Source organism: Rutilus rutilus (assembly GCF_951802725.1).
Source record: "Rutilus rutilus genome assembly, chromosome: 14".
NCBI classification, from domain to species: domain Eukaryota; kingdom Metazoa; phylum Chordata; class Actinopteri; order Cypriniformes; family Leuciscidae; genus Rutilus; species Rutilus rutilus.
Genome location: NC_140219.1, coordinates 23,179,037 through 23,191,826, shown reverse-complemented (window position 1 = coordinate 23,191,826; position 12,790 = coordinate 23,179,037). Strand labels below are relative to the sequence as shown.

The window sequence follows — 12,790 nt, the reverse complement described above, 5'->3', positions numbered from 1 at the left end:
TAGGGCACAAATCTCTCCTTTTAAAGACTTTTATCAGACGTGCAGAATGTAGTCTTGGTAAATTAGCCAGTTAATTTCAGACTCTGGTGATTTGACAGATCTAACTGCTTTCTAGAGAGGCCTGTAAATAGCCCTGCCTTGTGCCAAAATCAAGTCATTTCCCTGAGAACAATATAGTCACCATATCTAATTCAATAGTGGATGCAATGGTTTTACAATCTTAACACCCCCTGGAATTTTACGACCAATTACCGCCCGCCTGGCTTCCTTGATGTATCAGAGGCTGAGAGCAGAGTCCAAGGACTCCCATACTGTGTAGCGTTTCCTTTCTGCAAACCACCGTCACCGACCACACACTCTACTATAGGCCACACGTTTATCAAAATCATAATCAAATGGCATCAAATACATGTTTGAATTGTTCTTTTTTTGAAGAATTCAAGCCTAGTGGGCAGCCAAACCTAGACATAGCATCATAGCCCAGCCACTTCGGTTACTGAATACATTTGAATCTCTCAAACCCTACCTAGACAGGGGATCATTGGCATGTTACGATGCCCAACAATGCTGTTTAGATTGAAGCTGAATGGGCTTTGAAACAACCACTGACTGCAGGGACTCTGAACTGTATGAACATGATAAAATCCAGAGCAGTGAAAAACTCCATGAGAGACTCTAGTTGACGAATTATTCATCACAGCGGCGAGTCATTCTGAAAGCATGTCTTCTCAGTGGGTTTTAACTCAAGATGGACTGTCATCCTGCCCTCAAAAGCACAGTGAAAAGGATTTCAAAAGTAGAAAACATATTACTTTGCATCTTGGAGTTGCTTTATGGTTCAGTTGGTCAACACAAGGGTGTCCTTGCTGTGATAAACTTACTGTCCTGTGCATGAACTCAAGGCAAGCTTAGTTTGATCTGCACCCACTTTAATGTATGTGCTGAACTAAAGTAAATGCTTTAGGCCACAAACAGACTTCAAATTAAAAGCCCAGTTTAAAAGTTTAAATCCCAGAAAAATTAGATTGTTCCAAAGCGGCAACGACTGCCTCAGGCAGGCAGAGAAAATTAAATGCTGATTTGAAATGAGAATGCTGATTGTCTAGCACACTGGTTCTCAAAGTGTGGTACGCATACCACTGAATTTCGCACGTACGATCAAACCGGTGTGATCAGTCTTGGCTGGTCCCTGGAGGGTGCTCAGCGCTGTCATATATCACTACTCAGTGTTTTCAACCACATAATGTTTATTTTAGGTTTCAGACATTTAAATTCACAAAAGTACTAAAAAAAAACCAATACATTTAGAGTTTGTAAAATACACACTGCTGTCTATGGAAGCGGCAATACTAATCCTTTCAATTATAATTATACGACACGTTTTACTCATATCAGAGCATTGTGTAAGTAACTTTAAAGTTTACTCTATTCTAGAGTATAAGTGGATGAATTCACGTTTTAAATCCAACAAATCCGATTCTCTGAACTGCATCTGCGGCACAAATTAACATGGCGCCGCCCATTGCGCATATAGCTCAACTAAAGCGATCGTTATAAAGGTGTTTAAACACCAAAAGACTTCCACTTGCACATATTTGACAATCGGAATATCAGATATTTCATGCTATAAATTTGTGAATATTTTGAATAAAAAAGGAAATAAAAGCAGATCATCAGTCATTCAGCGCTATTGTACTGCGGTGTGTCATGTGACAAGCAATGCCGCGTCACCATGGAAACAATAAAGTGATGAGTTCTAAATAACGGTCGCCTTGAAAAACTCACGGGGGTCAGCCAGAATATTTAAATGTACGTGTAAAGTACGTGTAAAAAGGTCTGTATTTGTGTTCTTTTTTTATTTTTATTAATTACAGTACTTTTTAATATTTTAAGTACAGTTTTTATTTAACTTTTAAGTACAAAACATTTTCATAATATAAACTTTAAGTAGGCTACAGTTTTTATTTCACTTTTAGGTGCAATAGACCTACATTTTAATTTAATCATTATTTAAGTTTTTTATTTACCTGTATGTAAGCAGCACAGTGCAGTGTTAATATTCAAACTGTGTTTTTACAATGTTTAAAGTGGCTGGCAATAATACATATTCTTATTAGAAATAAAACTGCCTCATTTTTGAGCTGTGCATAACTGTAGCTGAATAGTTAGGGCTACTACCCTACTGTATTTTCATATTGATTATTATGGTGGTACTTGGAGAGCCACATATTTTCTGAGGTGGTACTTGGTGTAAAAAGTTTGAGAACCACTGCCCTAGCATCTTAAATGAATGAAACGGATAGATGTACCAAAAAAAATATCCGATATCCTCTGGTCAAATTATAACCTTGCGAAATGTGAGAATGAATGAGTGTCACATTCCTCCATGTAGTCGACAAATTTCCTCTGAGAACACACTCATATTACTATTCTGCTAACCAAACTGAGGCTATCCATGAGAGAACTCATCTGTTATTTGAGCCAATTATTTGCACTAAAGTGTAAAAGCAAGACTGAAGTAATGTCATTCATGGAATTTGCTGAAATTAATTTCAGAATGTTTGCAGTCATCATTTGCACACCGTTCTGTCTAGTTGGTTGGTTGCCAACTTTTTACCACGCAGGATATGGAATACTGTCAATTTACATGTTGTTACATAAATTAAATGTGGAGGACCATTTAAAACATGCTGAGCATTTTGAACATTTATTGTTGAGGCTATATTCATAACAAGCTTCTTATGTATCCTAAATCCACACTGTTAAAAATTACAGTATATTCCAGGTTAATGATTGCATTACTTTCACAGGAATTTCATAGTAGGACTTCTCTTGTCTAACTGCACTCTTGGAAAATTTCTTGGAAAATCTACAGTATCATACTGTATTTCTACAGTGCATATGCACTATGAAGGAACCCAGCATGCAGTGTGGTATGAATAGATAATGCTGTGGAGTTTCTTGATTCTTGTTGGTTTTATCTGTGCTGCTTATTTTTGGTTCACTTTTAGCAGTTTGTGTTTTTTTGTTTATTTTGTAATGTTCAGAATTTATCTTTATTATTATTATTTGTTGAGTGTCACCATTGTTGTGTTTTGTATGTCGAGTATTGATGTCTGTGCATCATTATGTCAAGTCAATCTTCATTTATATAGCGCTTTTAACAACGTAGATTGTTCCAAAGCAGCTTTACAGTGATAATAGGAAATTAAAGTAACAGAGATTGTTTTGGCTTTATTATGTGATGGAATAAAATCTTGTGCTGCAAGATGGTCACACCTTTCAAAGATAAATCTCAGCAGCTGTTTTACAATTGTGAAATATCCTTCTACAACAATTTGAGTACGAGAGTTTGAAATAAGATACTGGTAAATCTTTATGCTGAAATAACGCTAATAATAGTATCGTTTGACTAACTTAACAAATGTTTTCATTTGTCACACTTCTGACTTTGGCTAGATTAGAAATTTGAATATGAATATATCCAAGATCACAAGCAAATGGAACACTAATCACCATTATGGTGACTTTTACAATAACAGTACTAACAATATAATTTCTTACAGCGGCATGGTTAAAGACGACTTTATAAAATGAATTCACAGTAATACAAGAGCAGTAAATTACTGTAATGTCAGCATTATGTTGCTGTTGATTAAGAAAATGACCCAGCATGCATTAATTTCACTGTAAATGTGGAACTACAGTAATTTATTGTAAAATAATAATCTTTAATCCTAGAAATTTCTGATATTCTTTTTTTTTTACAGTGCAATTAAATATTAAAATATATTTCCATTTTCCTACAAGAAATATTGAAAATATTCAAAAATGATGTATGTTTATTTCATTTTTGTTTAAATTATCATCATTTTAAAGTTGGATTTATATATATATAATGGAATATTTTACTGTAAAGAATCTGAAAAGCTGCTAAAAATAAATGATGAAAGCATGGTAAAGTTTCCAAGACAGTTTTTAAAGAGAGAGAAAGAAATATGTTAGTTTTAGTAAAAATCAACAATTAGAACATGCAAATACAGTTGAAGAATCAAAATGCAATGTCCTGCCTAATACATGACAGTCTGCAACCCTTTTTGTGCCCCACACAAATTAGGATTGTAGTCATTCACACAGATCCGACAAAATAGCATAGATTTGAGAGTTGATAATCTGTATGCGTCCTTATCATGTTTAAGCAATCCTTTATTCTTCTTCACCAATAACTGTAATTACTATGGAATGTCTTTTGTCATCTCATTTCAATTCATAGAGGGTTTAATAATAGCAACCGTGTTTCTCAGCTCTCCAATCTACTGGGTAGATTGAAGAGCAGGGATCTCAATTTGCAAGCATTCAAGGTGAGCTCCTGACATTTTCATACATCAGTGAATGTGAAGAACCTCTGACATCAGTACAGATATTGCTTTAGCCAGCCTCTCTGGACTGACATGGTAGACTAATATTAGCAAGAGTTGTCAGTGATATTCTGAATATAATTCTTAACTGAGTTTGACCAAAGAAGTCACTGTTAATAGGGAAGTGAAAATCACGACAAAAGAGCTCATCAATGACCACTCAATCCGATAAAGCATTGCAAATGATGTAAGTCTATACAACTGCTTGCTTCAACACAAAGTTAGTAATGTTGTGATTCACCTCAGAGCTGGTTGGTTTGGTTTGAAACTCTTTGCTGAAGAATTGACTGAAATGGAGAAAATGAATGAGAAAAATGCTTCCAGAACAAAGACCGCTGAGGAAGCGGGCAATCACTGTAATGAGCTATTGTCTGCTCGAGTCTACCCGCAAACCTCAATGCTTTTTGACAGAGAACTTGCATCTTGTATTATCAGAAAATGAATTGTCACAACAACATAAATGAAGTGACACCAGAATGGCAGCCATAAAAAAAAAACGTGGAGAAGGATTGTGTCTAGAGTTACCAGTCTACCATTTTCTAGGTACCATTGTTTTACCAGTCAGACTAGTTTTCTAGTCTACTATGACAAGAAAATGTTATTTAGCAATATATATATATTTTTTGTTTACTTCTTTAGAATTACCAAAGTAAACCCATGAGATGAAGGCTTATTGGCCGCAACGCGTAGGTGTGCCATTGCTTGTCACCTGTTTTTAAAATCTAAGCCATGAAAATTTTTCTAAAATGAATTAATCGAGTGTTTTTTCTTATGAGTAAAACCCATGAGAATTTCTACACATGCATTTCTCTCTTTTTTTTAAAAGTGGATTTATAAAGCAGAAGGCGAAATGATGCATATAAGATTCTGAACATAATGTGCATAAAGTGATGTACGACGCAGTAAATACTTGCTTCGTTTATTTAATCTATAACATACTGTAATGTTTGAAATATCATGCTGAGTTTACAAGGAATGATTTTTCGATTTATTTTCTAAGAAACACAATGACGTATGGGATGTATGGAACAGAACAGTAAAAGCTTATTTTGGGTTCTTTGGGGTATTATTCCATCTCCATTGTAAAACAAATGTTTTACGAAGCAAAATGCCGGACAAAATAAGCCAGTCCACAAACCCCATTTGTGCCGCATCCAAATGGATTTAATGGATGAAGCCCAGAGGGGGGGGGGTGGGGAGCTTGGGGGAATCCATTTTCACATTGTAAAGTGGGCTATAGCTCTAAGTGTTTATTTTCTGGAGTCAGCGGGTGTGGAGGACGTGGTGGCATCTCATATAGGGGTTATAAAGCTGATGCACTTCTGCCAGGGTAAACTATGATGATTTCTCTCTTGCCTTTCTTCAAAGGTAAATACTTCACAGTTTGCTGTCTGGGATTCATGCAGTCCTAGTCTAAGTGTCAAATGTGGAGCTTTTGAATTGCAGCAGACCTGGAATTCAGACTCTGTGCAAACTCGTGTGCAGAGCAGACGCGGAGGACTTGGATGGATTGCGGAGCGCTGTTTTTGTTAGAGTTAAAGCCAGTCTGCTTCATCTGAGCTAAGAGGGGTTTGCAGAGGCAAAGCGATGTGCAATGCGGCTGCACAGCACTGTAAAACAACATACATGGATCAGGTACAAGCAGCTAGAGGTGCCTGATTTACCAGTCAGGTGGCAAGCTTTTCAATACCCTGTGGCATGGATTTACATATAACCCTGAAATGATGACTTTCTTGGAATCAGCTGAGATAATGTTACAGCTCATTGCAGAAGTCACCTTCAAGAAAGAGCATATCATTTTTAGCCGATTATTTACCACACGTGAATTTAAACTGGTTCTTGCATAGAAATAGAAATGGCAAAAACCTGAGCAGAATATCAAGTTTGCTTTCTTTGGAGAGAAAGGCATCTTTATGGAGCCCTGGCAGCAGTAAAACTACTTGTAATAAAAACAACAAGCCTAATTATTAAGGTCTACTGGTTTATGCAGAACAAATATTATCCTTACTGTGTCAATACCCTACTAATGTCAAACACTCAGTGACTTCTGCCTCCGTAAGTCCACATACTTCTGCAACTCTGCCTCCCCACCATGCAAATTAAAGTAAGATTTACATTTGCATCGGTTACGGCAAGACAAATTGATCTGATCTATAGCATACGGAACATTTTTACATTCCCAAGGAAACTGTATATTTCTTCTATTGAGTCCAGAGACGACTGACACAGATAAATCAGCGTCAGGGCCGGCCACATTTACGCAAGCCAGGAGAGCATGTGGAAGCGCAAGTGTTCTGTTCCTGGGTTTGTTTTCTGTCCACCGGCAGGAGAGCTGACAGCAGCAAGCTTGTTTTTTTTCTTCAAATCTCCTAAGTAGCCTCGTGTCAGTGTTGGTGCACGGCAGAACAGCCAATTTGCTCCACGAAAAGAGTGAAACTTTAGTGAATGCTTCTTTTTGGTTAAAATAAAAATCATTGTGCAACTCTGGAAAAGCTCCTATCGTGTTTTATAAACAAACCTAGAGTGCATTTCCTGAACTAATATGCACACTGGAAATCAATGTCAGATGCTTAATTGTCTAGTTTTGCATCTTTGTTACTATTGATTTTCATTAAGCACACATTCAAACCCACACAAGCAGTATCTTGGAAAATGGCCCAGATGCTACCAAATATGTCCTATCGTTGTGTTTGGATGTTTGAGCGAGCGAAGCCAAAATTCAAAACATATGACATATGACCAAGAACAATTTGAAATAGTTAAAGTAATAGCGTAATTGTGTCCATAAAACATCTCTGCTTAGTATGTACTCCAGTCTCTGAGCCACTGTAAAAATGTACTTTCTCAGAAATAACTAACTAGAGCCTTTTAGTCCCTCTCAAAGTGCAGCGTTGGTAATAACAGCGCTTTCGTGGCTCCAGCACTGCAGGAGATGGTCTGCTGTGATCTTCACTGTAATGCTGGTGGACATCATAAGGCTAATGAAGAGAACTCCAGGTATTTCTGTGGGTTCATGCCTCCCGTGAGTCCCACTCTAATACCGCGGCCATCAGTCCTCTGATATCTCACACTAGGTGCCAGAGTCCCTGGACTTGAAAGATGTACTGTGAATGACTGAGAAACTGTTACAGGACTCTTGGAACATCGATAACCTACAGCACACGGTGGCGGTTAAGGAAACTCAATATTATATGAATATGAACAAATGTTTAATAAATGTGTAAAATGCAAAAAAAATATCAAGTGTTTCTTCTCATATTTTAAAGCATGTTCCTTAGTAAAATGTGACATTTAATTGCATGTTATAAAGCAAATTCATGCTATTCTACATGATTTCAAGAAAAATGTGTTACTATGGGCTGCAAAATTTTGTGTACATTTTGAATAATTAGTAAAAGGTATACAATCATTGTATTCATTCAATTCTGTTTATTAAAAAATAATTCTGATAATTAGACAAAGAAGTGAGATGAACCACAACCCCTTGTTTACATTGAGAGAATTGTGTCGGCACCTCATTAAAACTTCCTAAAAGTTTAGCCTAATACTGCAGAAATCTAAAGACCGAGAAGATCATTAACAGTGCTGTAACACATTAACATTGTGATTGACAGCATTGAGCTGGATCTTCAAGTTCTTTCTCTAGACCAACTAATGATCTTTCCTCTACAAGCTGCTCAACACCAGGGACAGAATGAAATCACCCCAATCACTTGCAGTGACCTAAACTCATTAGTCCTTAAAGATTATTTATGCCAAAATCGAAGCATGGCTCCCACTGAAAATGGAAAACTTTATTTAATGGATTTACACCTTCGGACCAGACATCTTGTCTGTTTTTTCTTTGTTTTCCATGAATTCAAAATCAACGTTTTTTTGGCTTTTAGAATGAATATGTTAGCCTTACTGTTATCTATAAGCTAGTGTGCTCCAAAACAATGACAGAATTTGCATTTAGAAGATTTCAAAACTTACAGTCTCTGACTTCTGCCGATTTGGATAAATGATTTTGACTCACTCTGCACTTCAGCTTTAATCAGATTTTCTGTCCAATCAAATCCTCTCTAGAATCTGAAACGTCCCGCCCCCTACATTATAAACAGATGCTGAAAAGGGGAGGCGCTGTTTGATATGTCCCGCCCTAGCTTCCTGTTTCAGTGGAAATTACGTCAACGTTATGTCTAGTCCTCGCTGGCCTGATTGTGTTTACCTGCGTTCATTGTGTGTGTGTGAGCATTTCTTGCTTGTCTTCAGGTCTTTTCAATCAGTGCTATAGGTTTCCCTGTCAGTTCTAGCTTTGTATTTATTTCCTTTAGTTTTTTTCTTTGTTCCTGTTTTTTTTTATTCTAGTCTAGTTCCAGTCTTTATTTTGCTGTAGTTCTCCCAAGCCTTTTTTTTTTCTTCTCTTGACTTTGATTTTATTGCTAACTAATCTTTCATTTATTTTCTCTCCAGTTCTCAGCAAGGTTGGAGTTAGTTTTTAGATATCCGTTTTTCTTTTCTTTGCTGGCTCCAGTTATAATTTAGTTTCTTGTTTTCTGTAGTCGAAGTTTTCTTTTTGCTTTTGTTATCTCTCTTTTGTTGTCCTGTCTTGTTGAATCTTGCCATGTTGCTTCCTCTGTCTTCCCTGGTCACTGACTCTCCTGACCTGGCAGCCAGTCTGATGCTTCTGCAGTTACTTCAAGTGTCGAGGCTGGTTTCCTGAGCCGCTGCCTTGTCTCCATCATTGCCTAAGCATCTGGAGCTGCCTCATCCACGACTAGCCTGTTCTCCTGTCTTGTGCCCTGCCCTTTTGTTTGGACTAGGTTCCTGCCTCACCAAACGCATTAACCGAGCTTCACCTTTGTTTCTCTGCATAGGGCTTTAATGCAATGTAAAAGAGAGCTTATCGATCTTCTGGCTACAGCCTCTTACTAAGCCATCTATCAAAACACATTCGTTCCACGCCAATATTGACTGCTGAATCCACTATTGCGTAAACGCAAATTGACCTAGGACCCCTTTGGATAAGTGATAACTCCTCCCATTGCTAAAGGTCCATATATGAGCACAGAAGACTGCACTCTTTTTTTTTTTAGGACACACTACGCAAAGCATCCCACCAGAGCTTTTCTGAATTATCTCTATTTCTGCGTTCATTTAACTTAAAATGAAAGCTTTAAATGAACAAATGACAGTGTCCTGCAAAATGCCTCAAAGAGTCTGTGACACTCCCATAAGGGTAAAGTATATTTGATATGAGGTAATTGTTTTGAAAGAACCCAAAAAGTTTTGCCCCGTCTGATTAAAAAAAGCTGTTGGTTTTATCAAGTTGGCTTTGGCATGCAAGCTTCAAATGAGTGCAGAAGATATTTTAAGAGAGCAGTAATTTCTTCCCTGGTATGTTCACAGACGTCTGTCTCTTTAGGTATTGTCTTTATCAGGATCTTACATATTTGGATTGCTTAGCAATTGCAAGAAAGATTTTTTGTAATAAAACAAAAACCTTGAATTCTGAAAAACCTCCAGCTCTTTGAGAGCTCCTGAAGTACAGTATTATGCATGTAATATGATGCGTAGCTGCACACTAATATTGAACAGACACCATGCTGTTGGATTTCCTCATTTGAACACTATCTGGTTGACCGGTGAATTTAAGGAGGTCAAAGTGTTTAGTCTTAAGAATGGTTTTGTAAGTCATTCCAGTCTCATTAATATCGACAAATCTTTTTCTGAAAGTCTGATTTTATCATGTCGTTACTGAGTTCATAATCATATAGTTGGGAGCATATTCTGCGATAGCAACAGCCAAAGTCTGTGTTTGTTTTATAGGGAACGGCGCTGAAACTTGCACCTGATTGTCATCTCACTGATTGGAACATCTAATTGAAATTACCCTTTTTAGAGAGACGAAAAATCTAGATTCACATTTCTGGCATTTACAAATAGATTGTGAGTAAAAAACATGCTCTGTGACTTAGATGAGGATTGGCTCACAATTTAAGTTACATTCAAAGCTGATTACAGTTATTCAAAAGGGTTAAAAACGTTCTACCACCGCTGTATGAGATTTACAATCGTTCATATATCAAAAACACAGACAACTCTAAAGTGTTCGCTCTCTTCTCTTTCTTTCTGCGTCACTGGAGAACTTCATAATTGCAAATCATGGAGAAGGATTTCTGCCTGGTGAGGGGAAAGAGTGCTTTCTAGATGTGACAATCATGAAATTACCTTGCCATTAAATTTACCGAACTGTCAGCATCTAGTCAACACTGCTGATTATGTGGATTGTAAGCCACTAAAATCCAAAGTAAAATGCTGAACATAGAGGTGAAACTTAAGACATTTGAAAAATAGGTCTTGCTATGCAAAAGCTTAAGTTGTCATTAGCTAAAAACAATTTCTGATAACATGATGCTATATTTAAGTGCCTGTTGTTTCATTACAGCCTCTTAATATTTAAATATGATAATGCATCAATATTTAATGGAAGCTTTAATTAATCCACATTTCAAGCACCTGAAAAAAACGTCTAGGTCAGTCAAGCTGCTTCTTGCACCTTTGGGCAAGGTACACAGTCAGATCCACTCTGTCCTTAGAGACAGTTTGTGTAGATTGCATAACGCTCTGCCAAATATGAAGAATGTCTGTCATAGCCAATGACATTTGTATTCATGAATAATAAATGATCTTCACAGACATGGGAAGCACTAACAGTGTTTATGCCACGCCACTTGTTGAAATTTAAACATTAACACATTAAAATGTGTTTCAAACGGGGATTCGCGTGAGTAGTCTATTTTGATTAGGAACTGAATGTGAAAGTTGTTTTACGAACATTATTCAAACGAAATACCAGAGAAGTTCATAAAAACAGAATTAATTATGCTTCATGTCGAAAGAACTGAAATTGACAAATGTGAGAAAGTAATGTCTCTCAGTTTATGATTTCTTCATAAAAGACTGTGACAAATGAGCACACAATAATATAACTCCCATATAAGGACACTTTTCGCTTTTAAGCTGTGTATGTTTCACAGCAGTCCAAACATTTGTGTGTATTCATCTTTAGCACAGAAATAAGTGAATAGTTTTTAGTATTTCAGGGCAATTATAAAGCGCGTTAATGATGAATGAATCACTCACCATTTCTGTGAGGAGCACGCGGGTCAAAACCATGGCACGACTCTAAATCCTCCTGTAGAAATTCACATCCTCTCATGGAAGAGAGTCGCTTGCAAAGAAAAGGACAACTTCTAGGCTTTACCGGGTTTGCGGAATGTCCACTGTCGGCGGAGGGCACAGTTGTGGGAGTTTAACGTGTGACGGTTATGTCAGAGCAAACTAGATAGGCGCGTGAGAAGCGCGCGGGCAGTTCCGTGGCTCAACGGTCAGTCCGCCAGAACCGAGATCGAGCGCCCTTCAGTTTCCACAGTGAAAAGCAAACTGAAGTCTCAAGTCCCTCCTCTTTCACACCACTTCCACCTCCAATGTGTTTATTGCCTTTTTCAAGAAACGCGTGTCCAGTGTCGTTGTCGTGTGTACAACATTAGGAAATGCGCACGTTTATGTTTTTTGGGCGTAGGCACGTAATGTATACAACTATGCATAGGCTATTCTTCACAAAGTTATTTGTTATGTCAATGAAAATAAATGATTAATAATGATCATTTAGATGTTTTTGTGGAACTAACTCAATTTGCTCACTATTGTGCCTATTAGCTCATTATAGATATGGCATTTACGTTCTTACTAAATATAAATATATTTATTTAGAACATCACCGTGATATTACCATTACCGATAGTAGATTACATAGATAGATGGAATATTATTTTTCCCCTTTATTTTGGGGGTATACTGATTAAAATGTAAAAACTCGTCTCATGTCAAATCTTAAATTTGATAAGTCTTTCCTGGAATGTCATGTCTACAGTTGAATACAATTCAGATGATGATTAAAAAAAAAACGACACCTATTCATTTTTGACTCTGGTTAAAGTGTGTGTCTCACCGCTTTGACGTTGTTATAAACTATAATAAAAGGTACTTGTACATAATATAGTTTAAAAATGTACATTTCCACAACAAGCAGTCGTTAAATATTACTTAGAAGTGGTGTTGAGGAAGATAAAGACCATAAAGGGAACTGAAAACAGCACACAATTGAAACACATCAATAGGAAAGAAACTGCAAGACAGCAATAACTAAATGTCAGTCATTTTCATTTTTTTCAGTGTTGCAGTTAAACATGGATTTGCTCTCTATATACTCTGATCCTCTGTATCTAACCTTTTTAATCTGTGTGTCTCACAGTCTCTTTTAGCTTCTCTAATTCTCTAATCTATATAGCCTATAGCTTAAAAAAATACATGGGCATACATAAGAA

The 12,790-nt window shown here is 36.9% G+C and overlaps 1 protein-coding gene across 1 annotated transcript in view; it reads right to left on the bottom strand.

The window, feature by feature from the left end:
* Window positions 1-11,847, bottom strand: part of htr4 (5-hydroxytryptamine receptor 4) — a 109,656-nt gene extending 97,809 nt beyond the window's left edge. The window contains exon 1 of the mRNA XM_084430339.1: window positions 11,547-11,847. Coding sequence (XP_084286465.1) covers window positions 11,547-11,622 — 76 coding nt within the window. The 5' untranslated portion in view covers window positions 11,623-11,847. The remainder of the gene's footprint in view (window positions 1-11,546) is intronic.
* Between the last annotated feature and the right edge of the window lie 943 nt (window positions 11,848-12,790).